At 44.0% G+C, this 20,243-nt stretch overlaps 1 protein-coding gene across 1 annotated transcript in view; it reads right to left on the reverse strand.

The window, feature by feature from the left end:
• Positions 1 to 1,926: 1,926 nt before the first annotated feature.
• Positions 1,927 to 20,243, reverse strand: part of LOC126252985 (ATP-dependent translocase ABCB1-like) — a 209,928-nt gene continuing 191,611 nt past the window's right edge. The window contains exons 20-23 of the mRNA XM_049954013.1: positions 10,162 to 10,356; positions 3,615 to 3,821; positions 3,345 to 3,491; positions 1,927 to 2,403 (exon numbers count right to left, since the gene is read on the reverse strand). Coding sequence (XP_049809970.1) covers positions 2,209 to 2,403; positions 3,345 to 3,491; positions 3,615 to 3,821; positions 10,162 to 10,356 — 744 coding nt within the window. The 3' untranslated portion in view covers positions 1,927 to 2,208. The remainder of the gene's footprint in view (positions 2,404 to 3,344; positions 3,492 to 3,614; positions 3,822 to 10,161; positions 10,357 to 20,243) is intronic.

Genomic DNA, 20,243 nt, shown 5'->3' on the forward strand with positions numbered 1-20,243 from the left:
GGGTGTTTGTGCAAAGGGAAAAGTTCTGGACGGCCGAGAACGAGTGATGAAAATGTAGCATGCATCCAGCAAGCATTTGTTCGCAGCCCAGGAAATCGACTCGCAGAGCTAGCAGAGAGCTGCAAATTCCACAATCAACTGTATGGAGAGTCCTACGAAAAAGGTTAGTTATGAAACCTTATCGTCTGAAATTGGTTCAAGCACTGTCTGCAGCTGATAAGATTAAAATAATCGATTTCTGTGATTTTATCCTTGCTCAAATGGAAACAGATGAATCTTTCGTTTCAAAGATTGTGTTTAGTGATGAAGCAACTTTCCACACTAACGGGAAAGTCAACCGTCACAATGTCTGTATATGGGGCACTGAGAAACCGCGGGAAACAACTCAGTATGAACGTGACTCGCCTAAGGTGAACGTTTTCTGTGCCATTTCAGCCAATAAAGTTTTGGTCCCTCTTCCTTCGAAGGTGCTACTGTAACTGGACTACAGTATCTAGAGATGTTAGAGAATTGGCTGTTCCCTCAGCTCGAACAAGAAGCACAACAACTCATATTTCAGCAGGATGGAGCGCCACCACATTGGCACTTATCTGTCTGTAACTACCTGAACGTCAACTACCCGAGGCGATGGATCGGCCGCCAGGCAGCCCGTGACAGAGCACTTCATCACTGGCCTCCAAGAAGCCCTGATCTTACCCCCTGCGATTTTTTCTTATGGGGGTATGTTAAGGATATGGTGTTTCGGCCACCTCTCCCAGCCACCATTGATGATTTGAAACGAGAAATAACAGCAGCTATCCAAACTGTTACGCCTGATATGCTACAGAGAGTGTGGAACGAGTTGGAGTATCGGGTTGATATTGCTCGAGTGTCTGGAGGGGGCCATATTGAACATCTCTGAACTTGTTTTTGAGTGAAAAAAAACCTTTTTAAATACTCTTACCGAGCGAGGTGGCGCAGTGGTTAGGCACTGGACTCGCATTCGGGAGGACGACGGTTCAATCCCGCGTCCGGCCATCCTGATTTAGGTTTTCCGTGATTTCCCTAAATCACTCCAGGCAAATGCCGGGATGGTTCCTCTGAAAGGGCACGGCCGACTTCCTTCCCCATCCTTCCCTAATCCGATGAGACCGATGACCACGCTGTCTGGTCTCCTTCCCCAAAAACAACCAACCAACCAACCAAATACTCTTTGTAATGATGTATAACAGAAGGTTATATTATGTTTCTTTCATTAAATACACATTTTTAAAGTTGTGGTATTCTTTTTGAATCACCCTGTACTTCTGCTTAATTTGATTCACTTTCGGATTATCGTTCTGTAGTGGAGGTATAATGTAACACATAGACGACTAAATATAGAATTGGCAAGATTTTCTAGACTGAAAAGTTTTTAAGTTTCAATAGCATAATTGTTCCTAGGTACATGGCCATGTTGTACCTGGGACATATTATTGCATTTTTCGAAGTACTTTCAGGAAAATCACAAGGAACATATGAAGCGAATACCATTATTTACAAATAAAATGAGAAAATATATTAAACTTCTGTTATAGAACTGGCTAGAGGCGGAAGTGTCCTAAGATACATTACTCTCTCCACTACATTACCTAGATAATCAGTTTCAAAGAAACACAATAATATTACTTTGAAGAGCCTTACACAAAATAATCTATTACATTTATCAATGTCAAACATGAATTTCAGTATTATGAAACACGTATCAACGGATTAAAAAAATGATCGCTACTGTACTGAAAACTTTTTACGTGTCCCGCCTGTCTGCGTATGAAATTATAACCATTGTGCTTCACAACTGACTCAAGTATTGTATTGAAATCATGCTTTCCTGCTATCGCTTACAAGTGACAATAATTTTCACGTGTGACAGGCCGCTAGTAAACTGATACAGATAAGTGCCGACCAATACGCAACAACATTAAAATATTCCAAACAAATATCACATATAATTTTATTAATCACAAAGAATGCACATGGCGACAAAATAACAATAAAATCCTGTAATCCACACTGTACATGGAAGTTACTCTGGAATAAATATTACGAGGTGACATATTCCAACAAACGCAGTTGTACGTCAACGATCCTGAGGTTGGGACACACCAAAACATCGAAACTTGGAGCATTTTGAGCGCTGCATAGAGAGAGATTCACTTAGGAATCAATGAACGATGTTTGTAAAGGTTGTTAAGTAGGCTGCATACACTGAAGTTTATAGTAGATGCCACGCTTTGCTAGAAGATCTGCATGACTTCCCATCTCAGCAACTTTTCCATTACTGATGACACATATAGCATCTGCATCTTGAACTGTTGACAACCTGTGCGCGATTGTAACGCAAGTTCGTCCTTCTTTCGCCTTATTGAGTGCCTCTTGAACAATCTGTAAAAAGCATAAAATGTACCATATATAAGAAATAGTTTTATCTTTGGGATTCATGTTAAAACAGTTTTAATTGGAGTACCTTTCCTCCAGAATGTATATCGACAGGCATGTCTATGGAATTACTTTCATCTAATTTTCGTCTGTAATGAACTTATCAAATGGATATGAGAGTTTAAGGATACACTTCAAGCCACGCGGGGTAGCCGCGTGGTCCAAGGCGCCTTGGCACGATTCGCGCTGCTCTCCCAGTCGGAGGTTCGAGTCCTCCCTCGGTCATGGGTGTGTATGTTGTCCTTAGCGTAAGTTAGTTTAATCTAGATTAAGCAATGTGTAAGCCTAGGGACCGATGACCTCAACAGTTTGGTCCCATAGGAACTTACCACAAATTTCCTACACAGTAAAATCTGATCAAAATTTCATTGCTTCTCGTTTCTATTGAAGTCATAAAACGATCACCAGTCACAAAAGCCTGCAAATTTCTGCTGCGTTAACAAAGGTCTCGCTTCAGCAACTTAACAGTGTGACACTGAAAATGTATGTCACGTTTTACCTGAATGAGTGACGTTTCGTGTAATGCTGTATTCCTTGCTACTGCTAGAAAAAAACTTTGTAAAGAAATTGGAGATAGCGGTTAATGCCCGCCGACATTAGTGGTGGAAAATTTGGGTTATATTAGTTCTGAACACACTCTAAGGCTGCTCGTGTGACAGAAGAGTCGCCTGGTGAAATTTCTAACAGTTCGTCGTCATAGGAAACAGACACTAAAAAACAAGTAATTTAGAAGCAAAAACGTTCCTTATAGCATTTCGCTTTTCGGTTGAAATGAACGGAATATTGCTTCTGTATCAAGGTTAAAGATACGCATTGTTAATGGAATTACGACCACCATTTCCAGCCATATATTATTCATCGCAGTTTAACGTTCAGTGACCAGTTACCTTTTCACTATCCGAGTCCAGTGCCGACGTTGCTTCATCTAGTATAAGGACACTGGGATTGCGAAGTAAGGCCCTTGCAATTGCCACTCGCTGTTTCTGGCCCCCACTGAGTTGAGCTCCTTTGTCTCCCGCAAGTGTGTTGTAACCCTGTAATTGTGAATTTTACTTATTTTAAGAAATGTCGCCCTGACAAGAAAAGGACGACTTTTTGACCGTAATTATTTTCCTAAGTTAGAATGAACTAAGTATTGATGGCTTCCATTTTAATACCTTAGGTAAAGTCTTTATAAAATTGTGGATGTTTGCTTTCTTGGCCATTTCAATGATGTCATCCATGGGTACGTCGCGGCTGTTGTCACCATATGCGATGTTCTCGCCGATTGTCCTGTCGAAGAGGACAGGTTCTTGCTGCACCAGCCCCAGCCGCGATCGCAGGGAAGACATTTTGACTTTGGACACATCACGGTCATCGAGAGCCTGTAGATACAAAATCATCTTAGCTAGTTAAAAGTATCCCGATATAGCTGAACACATAATCCGGAATACGGTAGCTTACATAACAGTGGTAACAGTGATGTAAACATCACCCGGATTAAAGACTATTGGTAATGTGTAGTCACCAGCTTGAGTTTATTTTCAGACCGTTTTCCACAGTCGTTCAGACGAATGGTAGGCTGATCCTCAATCTCTAACTCAAAAAATACGAGGGCGGTTCAGAAAGTAACCTCCGATTGGTCACAGTGTGGGTTGTGGGGGGAGTAGCGGCGCCATCTGTGCGTTCACGCACTCAACAGGTCAGTCGGCATCAAGCCGTGGTCGAGTGAACGTCGTACCTGCGCTAGTTTAGTTTTTGTGGCAGTTTGAAATGTGTGCTGCAATATAAAACCCCGTTTTTTACAGCCAAAGGATATTCTGCAGCAGCTATTCATCGTGAGCTTTGTGCCGTGTACGGACCAAGAGTTATGAGTGAAGGAGTTGTCTGTGAATGGGTACGTTTATTTAAAAGTGGACGAGAAAACGTTCATGATGAAGAGAGGAGTGGTAGACCATCATTGGTGACTGACGAACTCGTTCAGACAGTTGATGCAAAAGTTTGTGAAAATCGACGTTTCTCAATGTCGGAGTTGTCTACTGGTTTTCCACAGATTTCTAAGACTCTCTTGTACGAGATAGTGACAGCAAGATTGGGTTACCGTAAGTTCTGTGCACGATGGGTGCCCAAAATTCTTACCGACCACCACAAAACTCAAAGAATGGCCTCTGCATTAGACTTTTCTGTCACGTTATGAGGACGAAGGAGAACCATTGTTAAACAGAATCGTGACCGGTGACGAAACCTGGATTAAGTACGTGAACCCAGAGACAAAAGAACAATCAAAGATGTGGGCACATTCAAATTCGCCTACCAAACCAAGAAAAGCCTCGCAAGATTTTTCTGCCAGAAAACTGATGGCAACGGTGTTTTGGGATGCCAAAGGGGTGTTGTTGGTTGAATTCATGGAACGTGGTACGACCATTAATCAAGACGTGTACTGTGAAACAATAAAAAAGTTACGACGGGCTATACAGAACAAACGCCGTGGTATGCTGACTTCCGGTATCGTTTTTTTGCACGATAACGCCCGTCCTCACTCTGCTCGCAGAACAACGGCCCTTCTTGAGTCCTTCAAGTGGGACGTTATCAGCCATCCACCTTACAGCCCAGACCTGGCGCCAAGTGATTATCACCTCTTCATGCATTTGAAGAAATGGCTCGGGTCACAGCGGTTTGATGACGACGAAGAGCTCAAAGATGCGGTCACAGGCTGGCTCCAGGCACAAGCGGGTGATTTTTATGCAGAAGAAATTTCAAAGCTTGTGAAGAGATACGATAAGTGCCTCAATCGCTATGGAGACTATGTAGAAAAATAGTGCAAAGATGTAGTTGTAAGATGTTTATATTAAAATATTTTTATTTAAGTTGGTGTATTTTTTTAAATCAACCGGAGGTTACTTTCTGAACGGCCCTCGTACAACACACGAACTATAAAACAAAACAGACAGGACAAAGTATACGCGATTCACACACAGAACGCACACACAACTTACATTTGTTAGGTTAATATAGAAACAGTAGGGCATCCGGTAGCAAAAATAGATAAATTCAGAAAACTATGAAAATTGCTGCCTCTTACGACTGAATAAATGCTAGAAAAGAGAGATGTAAATTAAGACATTAGAATATGCGTCATTCTGTTTAAAGTCCCAGATGACGAAGCAGAGACTTTCTCCAAGCAGAAATAAATAACCGTCAGTAGGCATCAGGTGTAATGAAGCACACAAAGTGTCTTAGAAGCAAGGCAATGTCTCTTTATGAAGAGAAAGTAACAGTGCATTATTATGGAATTTTACTGTAGAGAATAATGCTAACATAATTTCTTAAGAACAAGAACAGGAGGAATGCTATTTTGGTACAAAAATTTGCCAAAGAAATTGTGATGAACGTTGTGTCTGTAAAAGAGGAATCTACATATAAAAGTGGTTAGTCGATAAAATGAAGTGGCTCGCATGAAATAGTTAAGTACAGAGACTAGATGAATATAATTAATGCTGTCCGGAAGTGCACAGCAAAAAAGTCTCATAGTGGGCTGAAATCAAAAACAGAAATATGTTTAGTATGACACAGTGGTGCCCCTATTGATTTTTATACGTAGTCTATACTAGCTGAGAAGGACCACATTCGTTTCCCCTTTTTTTCTCATTTGGTTGCTGATTGGGAATAATGCGTAATTAACCAACTCGTTTGTGTAGCGCCTTATTCAAAGTGTATTGGTAGAAATTAAATTTGGAATTTTACTTCCGTGTGTTACGACGAATAATTTTTGCGTGTATCCAGCACACGAACACGCTACAAACAGTTGTCCGTCCGAGACCAACGATTCCTTTAAACTCACTCTGCAACACTGGAATGTTCCCCATTGTGTCTGATTGACAGTCTAATTGTACACTCATTTTACCGGAAATCTGAGCTCGAAAGTTTACAACATCGTCTTGGTTTACTGTTGTATCGATGTATTTAAATGTTTCGTTTTTCATGGTGTCATATTCCATATCTACTGAGTCCTCTCTTGAACTACATCACTCTGTGTTGCTAAAACTCCTCGCTCACACACTCATCCTTTATTTGCGTAGTTTCTCTTCAAGCGGATACACTTTTTCGATGAGTTGCTCCTCTGTCTTTACTACGTAGCACAACTCATCGACTAAGAAGATTTTATCAGTGTGTGGTTCAATAAGCTATATATCGCTTCCACATTCTATTCTACAAGATTAGAGAAGGTTCTTCAACATTCGAAAGTATTGCACAAGATTAGAAAACTTTCGTTAACATTCGAGAAATTCGTAGAAACTGAATTATGTTATAGGAACAAGATCTTGATGCGGAAGAGGCAGAAGATGTCCTGCTGGCCATCTCGATGTGGAAGCGACCACTTCAAGCATTCATGGGTCCACAACAGCAACAACCACAATTGCACATCTATAGTACACAACTGGGAGACCAAGGATAGCACCACACATAAAAACCATTGATTGGCGGTGGATAGTTTTGGAGGTATTGTCAATTTCAACCACAAACACTTTACATATATCAGGAGCCCGTCTTAAGAGTCACCAAGCGCAATTTCTCTGATGTTTCGGCAGATATTTGCAGTTTCATCTCTACAATATGCAGCTGGACTCATCCCACACGAATACTGTTCATCACATCTTGCATGTCACGCCCAGAGTCGACGGCAAGAATCGGTTTGTTTCCTGTTACAAACAAAATGATTTTTATGCGGAATTTTACATGCCCATTCAATAGAGCGGTTTCAAATTAGACTAGTGCGATACTGGTTTACCGATACGTATTAACAGCGATAATAGAAGATGAGCTATAGCGGCGACTGAGCAACGCTATTCCATGGCGGTTGCAAACTACGCGGGCCAAGGCAGGTACTGTCAATCCTGTAGTATCGTTTATTCTTCGTGAAGAATAAACGACCTGCATTTCTGTTTCGGCTGTGATAAGTAAGCAGCAGCAGGGAGGGTTTAAATGGCAAAGTCCCGCCGAGGGTTGTGTCCACAAAAAACTGTGGCAACTTGACGGCGCATATCGTCTGGAGTAGACGGGGCTCCCCATAGGAAAGAATCTAGAGGAGACAAATGAGGGGGTCTTGGCCAGCCATTGCACTCCAGCGATCCATCCTACCAAACGGTCAGTAAACTTTTCATTCATTACTTGCGTGGCAACACTGTAAGATTGATCTGGATAGCCGTCGTGTTGGAACCACATATACAGTCGCTTATCCAGTGGTATCTCTTCTTGAAAAACAGGTAGAATGCATAAGCATTTCATTTAACACCCTGGGATTGAGTATGTTCCCACAATGGAATTTCCCATGATGCCGCACCATACGTTTACGCTGCATGGTTGTTAGTGTTACCATCGAGGATTTTCAGCTGCCCAGCAATGCATGTTACGTAAATTTACAGTACCGTGGTTCGTAGACGTTACTACGTCGGTAAAGATCACGCGATCGGAAAACGTAGAGTCAGTTCGCAGGCTCTACGAACTAAACCGACAAAATTCTATACGACGTTCGAAACCACGTTCTCCAGTTGTCTGACGTAGTGACAGATGATAAGGGTGGAATTTATGTCGATTCAAGGTACGAATGACACTCGTCTGGCTGAACCTACATTTCCTGTGCCACCATGCTGACGGATAAGAGGCGTAGAGAGGAGAGCTTCTGCACGGATATTCTCTGTCAGCTGCAGTCTTCTTCCTCGTCGTCTGACGTTGAAGCTCTCCGTCGTCACTAGTTGGCTAATAACTCGTGCAAGTGCCTGGCGCGAAGGACAGCGACGATCAGGTTAGACATCCCTGTAGTCTGCACTACCGCGTCATTTCTACAACATTTGTTTGACCGCCGTATGAAAGTACCACGTCTTACTTCTCCTCATTGATGTATATTTCTGCATGCAAAACTGTTGAAGCAAAAATGACCTGCCAGTAGACGGGACGTTTCCTGGCAGTTTTGCAGTGCTGAAAAACAATTGAAAGGCTTGATACAACAACGTAGCGTGCTGTCAGCGATTTTACAACACAGTAACCAATTCTAGCGGACCTGCCTTTAAATTGTAGACTATTTTTCGGATTATTTTTTGAAGATTTTCGACCTCGAAATTAACAATCATTACATCACTGTACTCGTTTTCTGAAGCTTTAAAAAGAAGTACATCATTCCATTTTTAAAAAAATCGTATTTCCTTCAATATCTCGATCGATACGAGAATTAAGGCTCTTTATCGCTTAATAAAAATTCGTACTCCTTAACGTACTATCATTCCCCGAAAACTTCATTTCGATATCTAGAAACGAGGTGTTACTTCTTACGTTTAGGAACTCCCAAAGTAACGTAGATGACGCTGAGACTAGTAATTTAATATGATACACATGGGGCTGCAGATGTCGAGAAATATCCGGAAACTGGAGAGATATGTTGAACATGTGACGTCACAGGATGACGTACCTCGTCAGACGTGCTGCAGTTGGGCTTGGGGGTGACGGGATTATTGAGTTATGCAATACATGCACTTGAGCAAACGTTGCAAATTTCGAGTACCTGTTGTAAATATGACATGTTGTAAACGTAGGAGTTTGAAAATTACTATCCTCGCTGTAACCGAGAAAAAACCGATCTTAATTTGTTTTTCTTTCCTCTTATCCCTTCCTGTTTTTGTTTGCAGGCATTATTAAGTAAGGAAAATGTAGATAATTTACTGGTAACGTCGCAGTTCGGCACGTAATAGTTATTTACTTGTGACGCAATACGGTAGTTTTTTGTTGTACAGTACTTTCCAGTAAACCAGTTAAAAAAATTATACATCTTACCTCAATTTAAACACTTAACTGTCTAACGAAATAAAAAAAAAATACTTCCTGCCAAACGGAAGATCGAACCCAGAGCTCCACACACTAAAGTCGCGCGCCTGGGTCCCAAACGACTCTGACCTGAATACGTGACTGGTGTTGGGATAATCAGGTACGACAGTCCGGTAGGCTCAACCGCTACACGTGCAGCTAGGTATGTCATCTGTTGACGTCACATGATCAACAGTTCTCCTCCACTTTTGTGGCATTTGCTGACATCTGTTGCCCCAAGTGTCTTACATTACATTACTTCTCTCAGTGCTTTCTACATCGCTTTGGAGGTTTTCAAATGTTAATAAGAATCACCCACTTGCTGCATCACATCCAGGTATCTGCGGTATAATTTAGAAATTATACAGTGTAATATGTGTTTTTTCTTATCCGTTCTGTTGCACAACAGATGCTTTCCTCTCACATAAATAACTGTGTAGACATGTTCACTGAACAAGTTCAGTATTACCATTAACTAGACCGTCGTTGCTCCCTTCTCTACTTCTACGCTCTGTCTCGGATGACGTCTGTGACAAACTATGGAGCGAGGCTGAACTAATGTACTGGTATTCGAAAAGACCTGTTTAAATTCTTGTCCTGTCATCCTGATTTAAATTTTTCCGTAACTTTCCACAATTCGTTAGAACCCAGCAGCTGGTAACAACTCTCAAAAATTTTCATCCCCATGCCACCCCAGTCAAGGTCTGCCCTTCATCTGTAATGATCTCGTCATAGGTGTAAGTCTCTCCTTATTCCACAATAGGACAACATGTAATAATTCTGCTCTTCTCTCCCTGTCGTCTCGTTATCTCTAAGTGATGATGCAGTCAGCAGGTTCTTTTAAAATACCATTTACCGTTTAGTACTCACCACAGTACCAGAGGTGGCGTCGTAGAACCTCTCCAGAAGTTGTACGCAGGTTGACTTGCCGCAGCCAGACGGACCCACCAACGCCACGGTCTGACCGGGCTTCACAATCAGGTCCAGGCCCCTCAGGACCATGGAGTCGGGCCGAGTTGGATAGCTGAACTCCACGTCCGAGTAACGCACTTCACCTTCCGCCGCCTACAAAATGAGGTACAGTGCTACATTACGGTTATAGTTGCTAAAAAAATATTTTATCCTTATCTTGTGGAGCAAAATTTCCATGTCGTTTACCGTTCTAATGAACTATGACCAGAAGTGAAGGGAGTGATAGTTCCATTTGAAGACGTGCCGTGTATGACGACTGAATGTTGCTGTCAGATGCGGAGTATGAGACGTATGTGGGGACGGTATCTGAGCAGCTTGTTAGCGACACGTGTGTTGTACACACGGAAGCACGTAGCGAATTTATCGACTTCGAAAGAGGGATGGTTATCGGAGCAACGCGTGCACCATGGAATACCGGAAGTTATACAAGAATTCGGATTTGTCAGCATTGTGTAAGATCGATCTAAGCGTCACAGAGATAATGGTTCCACATGTTTAAACCGCCATCCCAGAGATATATGGGACGATCGACAGTCCACTGCGAGTCGTACACTGAAGAGCCAAAGAAACTGGTACACCTGAATAATATCGTGTAGGGCTCCCGCGAGCAACCAGAAGTGCCGTAACACGACGTGGCATGGACTCGACTAATGTCTAAAGTAGTGCTGGAAGGAACTGACATAATGAACCCTGCAGGGCTGTTCATAAATCCGGAAGAGTACGAGGGGTTGGAGATCTCTTCCGAACAGCTCGCTGCAAGGCATCCCATATATGCTCAATAATGTTCATGTATGGGGAGTTCGGTGGACAGCGGAAGTGTTTAAACTCAGAAGAGTGTTCCTGGAGACACTCTGTGGCAATTTCGGATGTTTGGGGTGTCGCATTGTCCTGCTGGAATTGCCCAAGTCAATTGGAATGCACAATGGACATGAATGGATGCAGGTGTCAGACAGGATGCTTACGTACATTACACCTGGCAGAACTGTATCTAGGCGTATCAGGGGTCCCATATCACACCAACTGAACGCGGCCCATACCATTACAGAGTCTCCATCAACTTGAACAGTCCCCTACTGACATGCAGCGTCCATGGATTCATGAGGTTGTCTCCATACTCATACACATCCATCCGCTCGATATGATTTGAAACGAGACTCGTCCGACAAGGCAACATGGTTGCAGTCATCAACAGTCCCATGTCGGTGTTGACAGGTCTAGGCAAGGCGTGAAGCTTTGTGTCACGCAGTCGTCAAGGGTACACGAGTGGGCCTTCGGCTCCGAAAGCCCATATCAATGGCGTTTCGTTGAATGGTTCGCACGCTGACAGTTCCTGATGGCCCAGCATTGAAATCTGCCGCAATCCGCGGAAGGGTTGCATTTCTGTCACGTTGAACTATTCTCTTTAGTTGTCATTGGTCCCGTATCTGCAGGATCTTTCTTCCTGCCGCAGCGATGTCAGAGATTTGATGTTTTACCGGGTTCCTGATATTGGCCGTACACTCGTGAAATTGACGTACGGAAAAATCCCCACTTCATCGCTATTCGGAGATGAAGTGTCCCAGCGCTCGTGCGCCGACTATAACACCACATTCAGACTCACTTAAATCTTCATAAACTGTCATTGTAGCAGCAGTAACCGATCTAACAACTGCGCCAGACACTTATTGTCTTATATAGGCGTTTCCGATCGCAGCGCCATATCCTGCCTGTTTACATATCTCTGTATTTGAATACGCATGCCTATCTCGGTTTCTTTGGCGCTTCAATGTATCACCGCCGACTGGAATGTCCGGCGACACGAACCCATTCGTAGCAGGCGTCTACGGAGACAAGTGAACGGCATAGACTTCCGCAGCCGACGACTGACTTGAGCCCCAGTGCTTTCTTATACCTTTTGGTTAATCAAATCAGTAGTACTGAAGATAAAATCTTCTAAGTTGTAACACAGTGCCATCTTCCTTTTCAGTTTCACCTTATGTAATCGACGTTCAGACCCTTCCATGATGGGACTTTTTTCAGGAGCTTCTGATATTCCCTGTTAGTTGAGTGCTGTGAATGACCAGTGTCGTGTTCACTTATAAAAGCGAGTTTTCGTGGGCTTGTTCTGAAGAAGTGGTTTTATTGGGTGAAATTCTTCCAGCTACTGAAGCTGGGCCATCATCATTGAATAGGTAGCGAAACAGGCAGAGGGCCGAGAGATTGAATATACACTCCTGGAAATGGAGAAAAAGAACACATTGACACTGGTGTGTCAGACCCACCATACTTACTCCGGACACTGCGAGAGGGCTGTACAAGCAATGATCACACGCACGGCACAGCGGACACACCAGGAACCGCGGTGTTGGCCGTCGAATGGCGCTAGCTGCGCAGCATTTGTGCACCGCCGCCGTCAGTGTCAGCCAGTTTGCCGTGGCATACGGAGCTCCATCGCAGACTTTAACACTGGTAGCATGCCGCGACAGCGTGGACGTGAACCGTATGTGCAGTTGACGGACTTTGAGCGAGGGCGTATAGTGGGCATGCGGGAGGCCGGGTGGACGTACCGCCGAATTGCTCAACACGTGGGGCGTGAGGTCTCCACAGTACATCGATGTTGTCGCCAGTGGTCGGCGGAAGGTGCACGTGCCCGTCGACCTGGGACCGGACCGCAGCGGCGCACGGATGCACGCCAAGACCGTAGGATCCTACGCAGTGCCGTAGGGGACCGCACCGCCACTTCCCAGCAAATTAGGGACACTGTTGCTCCTGGGGTATCGGCGAGGACCATTCGCAACCGTCTCCATGAAGCTGGGCTACGGTCCCGCACACCGTTAGGCCGTCTTCCGCTCACGCCCCAACATCGTGCAGCCCGCCTCCAGTGGTGTCGCGACAGGCGTGAATGGAGGGACGAATGGAGACGTGTCGTCTTCAGCGATGAGAGTCGCTTCTGCCTTGGTGCCAATGATGGTCGTATGCGTGTTTGGCGCCGTGCAGGTGAGCGCCACAATCAGGACTGCATACGACCGAGGCACACAGGGCCAACACCCGGCATCATGGTGTGGGGAGCGATCTCCTATACTGGCCGTACACCACTGGTGATCGTCGAGGGGACACTGAATAGTGCACGGTACATCCAAACCGTCATCGAACCCATCGTTCTACCATTCCTAGACCGGCAAGGGAACTTGCTGTTCCAACAGGACAATGCACGTCCGCATGTATCCCGTGCCACCCAACGTGCTCTAGAAGGTGTAAGTCAACTACCCTGGCCAGCAAGATCTCCGGATCTGTCCCCCATTGAGCATGTTTGGGACTGGATGAAGCGTCGTCTCACGCAGTCTGCACGTCCAGCACGAACGCTGGTCCAACTGAGGCGCCAGGTGGAAATGGCATGGCAAGCCGTTCCACAGGACTACATCCAGCATCTCTACGATCGTCTCCATGGGAGAATAGCAGCCTGCATTGCTGCGAAAGGTGGATATACACTGTACTAGTGCCCACATTGTGCATGCTCTGTTGCCTGTGTCTATGTGCCTGTCGTTCTGTCAGTGTGATCATGTGATGTATCTGACCCCAGGAATGTGTCAATAAAGTTTCCCCTTCCTGGGACAATGAATTCACGGTGTTCTTATTTCAATTTGCAGGAGTGTATGTCAAAATATTGTTGTCCTGCTGTAGCGATTACTTCCTGGTAGCTGTACTCTTCACGAAGCGTTGGTCCCTAGTAGCAGGAAACAAGCTGGAATCCTAAAGTCCTCTTCTCTGCTGAAATTACACTCGTACTTAGAAAACTCAACTTCTTCTCTGACTATTTTTCGTTCTATAAATATTGCTTTCTTCGGCTAGCACTCGTACTTTGTTTGAAACTTATGTCTTGGCCGCGGTTGTCCTGATATTGCGCTACAGTAGATATCACACTACTTTTTAATCGCAAGTGGTATTGATTCCAGTTAGTACGTTCTGTTACTGACATTCCACTTTTGCCTATATCCTTTTTGCCACAGCGAGACGTCACTTCATAGACTTCCACAGTGTGAAGGTAATCAGATGCCTCTGTTATGTTCTGACTGAAAAATATGGTTTTTATACTATTTTCCAAACAATTACGCTTATGCAGTCAGTAAATCTAGAAACTAAAAGTAACCTAACAGAATGAGAAGCGGTTCCTCTTCCTTCTTATTAGCATAATCAAAAATAATTCGCTTGGAAGCTCTAGTTCTTGACATATCATCATAGCTTTAGGCCTTCAGTGTATCGTTTAGGAAGTTCAGCTGATGATGCCAAGCGGTTATTGTCACCATATGGAAGGAGTGCGGTAACAAAATATTTATGAGTTGCTACTGATGACAAAGACTAACCCATACTAATGTCGCCAGACTTCATAAAATTCTCCTTTATAAAGGGTGATTCCGTGACGATGTTACGATGTTACGAACTTTCGGGGATGATCGAAAAGGGCAAATGCGTCAATTTGAGGTAAGGGACCCTAGTCCGGAAACGACCGAGTCGAAAGTTACAGGCGAAAATCGTTCTGATGCATCTGACAGTGGAATAAGTGTATCGGTACTGTTGTTGCTAATGTCGTAGGATAGGCAACTTTCGGAGGTTGTATTATAGACCAAAACAAGAAAAATATCCACTAAACATGCCCTCTAAAATGCATACCTAAAGAGATATGAGGGTTTCTTCTCAGTAGAAGGAGTATGTTTCACAGCAATGAAGATGAACAAGTGTTTATAGCTCTTAAGGTATGCATTTTAAATCCCGTCTTCACAGGAAAATTTTTTTTTCTTTATATCCATAGTGACATCTCTGAAAGTTGCAAACCCTACAATCGTACCATCAACAGTACCGGTACTGCATATCATTGTCAGAGGCATCACAGCGATATGAGCTTGTCGTGCGGTAGCGTTCTCGCTTCCCACGCACGAGTTCCCGGGTTCGATTCCTGGCGGGGTCAGGGATTTTCTCTGCCTCGTGATGATTGGGTGTTGTGTGATGTCCTTAGGTTAGTTAGGTTTAAGTAGTTCTAAGTACTAGGGGACTGATGACCATAGATGTTAAGTCCCATAGTGCTCAGAGCCATTTGAACCATTTGATATGAGCTTATAACTTTCGAATCGGTTGCTTGCCCCCTACCTAAAATTGATAAATTTACCGTTCTCCATCATCCTTGAAAGTTTGAAATATCATCACGAAATCACAATGAATTTAAAATGGCTCTTTCATAGGCACAATTAGAGCAGATAGCACACGTTTGAAACAATTTGCTCCTCTATGACAAAAAGACCACATTTTCAGTCAGAAAAAAGTAAAAGACTTTCACAATAAAACGCGGATCATTGTGAACATCATGCCTTAAAAAATGCGGCACTAAAGATTCCTTGTTAGCTCCGTTAATAGGATGGCACATTTTAAAAAAAAGAGCTTCACAGATTCCAAAATTTCTTATATGACGTTCACTCAAAATGAATTTCGCCTCAGAGGTATAGGGTGATTTTGGTCTTCTGTTTCTATATGTGTTGATCGATAGATCTCGAATACTGTACGACACAAAGTGAATACAAATCCTACAAACACAAATAAGTATTTAGACGACAAATCGCACTTTCCACCAGCAAGTAGTGCTCAACACTCAGTCTTCAAATGGCTTCCATAATAGTGGGAATAATTGCTTATATGACACTCATTACAATGCAACACAAATATGGATGCACTATCAGTTGATAGCTCACAATTCCAGTCCACACCAGATCGTCGTAAAAAGTAATCCCAACAGTCCAGGACCAGGCAAATCCGTCAGTAATAAAAAGAGCAACAGCACCAAAAATAGTCCCGCTGAAACCTAGTAAACAAGCGCAGTGTACATAGTGTCCGTGAAAATGGTTCAGATGGCTCTGAGCGCTATGGGACTTAACTTCTGAAGTCATCAGGCCCCTAGAACTTAGAACTACTTAAACTTAACTAACCTAAGGACATCACACACATCCATGCCCGAGGCAGGATTCGAACCTGCGACCGTAGCGGTCGCGCGGTTCCTGACTGTAGCGCCTAGAACCGCTCGGATACACGGCCGGCAGTGTAAGTGAGGTAGAGGCCTTAGCACGATACAAATTGAAGTGCCTTCCAGCTGCCCTGTGGCCAGGGTTAATGTCCGGCTTGGATTCAGCAGCCAGGTCTGTTGGCGCCTCATGCTGCCTGCTGGAGGGTTCACAGGGTATCGACCTTGCTGTCGAATAATAGAGGTATACCATCTTTCCCCCCTCCCCCTCTAATCGCCTCGTGGAGCTTAAAGTGTCCGTGTCGGTATTGTGAGCGAGGTACCAGTATGGGGAGGGGTGTAGGTGGCTAAGCCAGCAAAAGTTTCGTTGTCTACCCTCAATGTATTGTGGCGTTCAGTCCTCTGCTTGCAGCTGAAATTGGTTGGAGCTGGCTTTCCAGTCTCCGTGTCCACGCTGGAAGCCAGTGATGCTAGAGGTGCAAAATGAGAGTTGAAAAAGAATCCGCATCCCACGAGGGACCAGCTCTTACTACACTGAATTTGGTGAGGTACGTCTGTCACATATGTGAAACTGTCTCAAGCTGACTGTGGTGGTAGTGGTGGTTGTGTCGTAGGGGAAGCCACTAAGTACTGAAACGACTAGTTGGCAATCTGTACCAGCATAGCGCCATTGGCATCCGCTGTGAACATTCGTCGTCCATAGATGGCTCTGATGACACTTGATACCCGTTCTGGAAGTCTCCCAAAGTTACGAGCCCAAACATCTGCGCCCAGCCCCCCAGTAGTGGGGGCGACGGTTGCGCTCGCATGGGCATGTTGTACGTCACAGAATGTCTCAGAGGGTCTAGTGTCGATGGGCATGCAGCAGTTCCTGTGGAGTGCGTTGATGTGTCGGTGTGATCCTGTGGGACCTCGACCCTGGATGTGGTTGAAAGCACCTTCCACATCTGTTCCTTAAAACCACTCCGCTTCACCGAAGGAGGCTAAGTGAAACGGCGCCAGTGCGAAGTGTATATTGGTAAAAAGAAAGCAACCAAAGTCTAAGAATCGTTGGAGATACTTAAGAATGAATGTAATGTCAGTAGAGAAGACGGCTATAGGATTCCAGCTTCGTGCCTTCCCATCCTCAAGGAAACCACCGTCAGCAACACAAATCGCTACCAGGAACTCACCTTTACAGTACGGCAACACTATTCTGATAAACGTTTTCATCGTTTGCCTGCCTCTGTCGCTGTCTGCCCAATGACGACTGCCCGCCAGTATCAGTCAACAGAATTTCACCCAGCAACCTAACTTCTTCAGAACAATCAGGGAAAATTCCCTTTCATAGGTGAAACCGAAATTGCTCTTCAACAGTGTTCAGCAAAACCAAGAACACCAAAAGATCCAACTTTCAGTGACAATGGCCGTTAAAGTCTATAGACATATATGTTAATTGTATTGTTGCAACAAAAGTGTTCTTACTATTCGACTAGTTTATTTTACAATGCTGAAATAAATATGCACAGTGGTAAAAATTATCGGAGGCTCTGAAGAGATTCTAAAGTAGTTATGTCTGGTTCTGTTACAATATGTGGTGTTCCATGTACAACGCAATCACTTTCTTCGCTGTTTTGTGGAAAACGATGCTGGGGAAGAAGGCACATGTGCTCTGAGATGTTCCTCAATCTTGGTAACTACCATAGCGTCGAACGAGACAATTTAGGGACGGTCGTGCTCATTGCTCCATCTGGCGCAATAGACTTGGGTGTCAGTAGCACCTGCCTACAGAACTATGCACAGTCTCAGGCTGAGATACTTCTCTTTTGAAATAATAGTTCCACAGCTACACTTTTTCTCATACGTGTTCCTTACTACAACATAGCAGCTAGGCTGAACTAGACTGTGCGTCTTCGAAATTTGTAGGGGACAAGAAATTAATCAAAAAGTGTAGCTAAGTAGTTGTTATATCCAACGAAAAATACTTTGTCGACTATGGAACCTCACAGAAATATTTCTCGTTATAAAATAATAGAGGTGATCGTGCCAAACCGAAACGTTGCTCGACGTCAGTAGTGAAAATGGCTGATGCAGTCTTTGCAGGTTGGTGAAGATTATCTTTAAATGTTCTGTTTACCACGTCGCTTTCTTCGCTGTCTCTTCTGTAAACATTTTGCAGGTAATTTTAAACAAGCTTCATGATGAACTATACAACTAAAATATTAAATTCAGCTCAGAATTGAATGACAAAGCCATATTACCTGGCTTTCTTGTGTGGTGTGTGGCGGAGGGTATTTTGTATACCACTGTCAGTTCCCTGTGAGCTACAGACTCAAAACTTTCAACATAACTCGGAACAGGATAAGAGTGCTATATTGACTTACTTTCTTGTGTAGTGTGGGGCGAAGCGTACTTCGGTACCACTGCCATTTCCCCATTTTTCTAGTCCAGTCGCGAATGGTTCACGGGAAGAACGATTGCTGGTAAGCCTTCGTGTCAACCCGAATCTCTCTACTTTTTAACTTCACGGTCTTTACGTGGGAGGAAGCAACCCATTAGCTGAGTTAGACGACAAAAAACTGAAATAAACTTGACATAAACGGCACGTCTCCGTTGTAATCTCATTAAAATGCTTGAAAGCGACTCAAAACTTCACACACACAAAAGACTAAGAAGAAGAAAATAATTATTTAAACAAAAATGAGTTTTTAATGTAATACAGTTTTAATAGGGCTAAAATAAATAAAATTACTTCCCCTAGCACATTCAGGTTCGTAACGGCACTCAGATAGGCGTGAAGAGTTGTGGTCGCGAATTTTTAATTGCCGTGAAATTACTTGTTAGATCTGGAACGAAAAACTTGTAGCACATGCAACATATAATTGATGCATGAATAGCTCATCTCTTTACGATTATAGTACTTACTAACTGATGCATGAACACTTTACTTCTTACTATTACCTTTTGCATGTGCTGCACGTTTTTACACTACTGGCCATTAAAATTGCTACACCACGAAGATGACGTGCTACAGACGCGAAATTTAACCGACAGGTAGAAGATGCTGTGATATGTAGATGATTAGCTTTTCAGAGCATTCACACAAGGCTGGCACCGATGGCGACACCTATAACGTGCTGACATGAGGAAAGTTTCCAATCGATTTCTCACACACAAACAGCAGTTGACAGGCGTTGCCTGGTGAAACGTTGTTGTGATGCCTCGTGTAAGGAGGAGAAATGCGTACCATCACGTTTCCGACTTTGATAAAGGTCGAATTTTAGCCTATCGCGATTGCGGTTTATCGTATCGCCACATTGCTGCTCGCGTTGGTCAAGATCCAATGACTGTTAGCAGAATATGGAATCGGTGGGTTCAGGAGGGTAATACGGAAAGCCGTGCTGGATCCCAACGGCCTCGTATTACTAGCAGTCGAGATGACAGGCATCTTATCTGCATGGCTGTAACGAATCGTGCAACCACGTTTCGATCCCTGAGTAAACAGATGGGGACGTTTGCAGGACAACAACCATCTGAACGATCAGTTCGACGACGTTTGCAGCAGCATGGACTATCAGCTCGGTGACCGTGGCTACGATTACCCTCGACGTTGCATCACAGACAGGAGCGCCTGTGATGGTGTACTCAACGACTAAGCTGGGTGCACGAATGGTAAAACATCAGTTTTACGGATGAATCCAGGTTCTGTTTACAGCATCATGATGGTCGCATCCGTGTTTGGCGACATCGCGATGAACGCACATTGGAAGCGTGTATTCTTCATCGCCATACTAGCGTATCACCCGGCGTGATGGTATGGGGTGCCCTTGGTTACACGTCTCGGTCACCTCTTGTTCGCATTGACGGCACTTTGAATGGTGGACGTTACATTTCAGATGTGTTACGACCCGTGGCTCTACTCTTCATTCGATCCCTGCTAAACCCTACATTTCAGTAGGATAATGCACGACCACATGTAGCAGGTCCTGTACGGGCCTTCCTGGATACAGAAAATGTT

This window comes from Schistocerca nitens, chromosome 4 (assembly GCF_023898315.1).
Source record: "Schistocerca nitens isolate TAMUIC-IGC-003100 chromosome 4, iqSchNite1.1, whole genome shotgun sequence".
Taxonomy (NCBI): Eukaryota; Metazoa; Arthropoda; class Insecta; order Orthoptera; family Acrididae; genus Schistocerca; species Schistocerca nitens.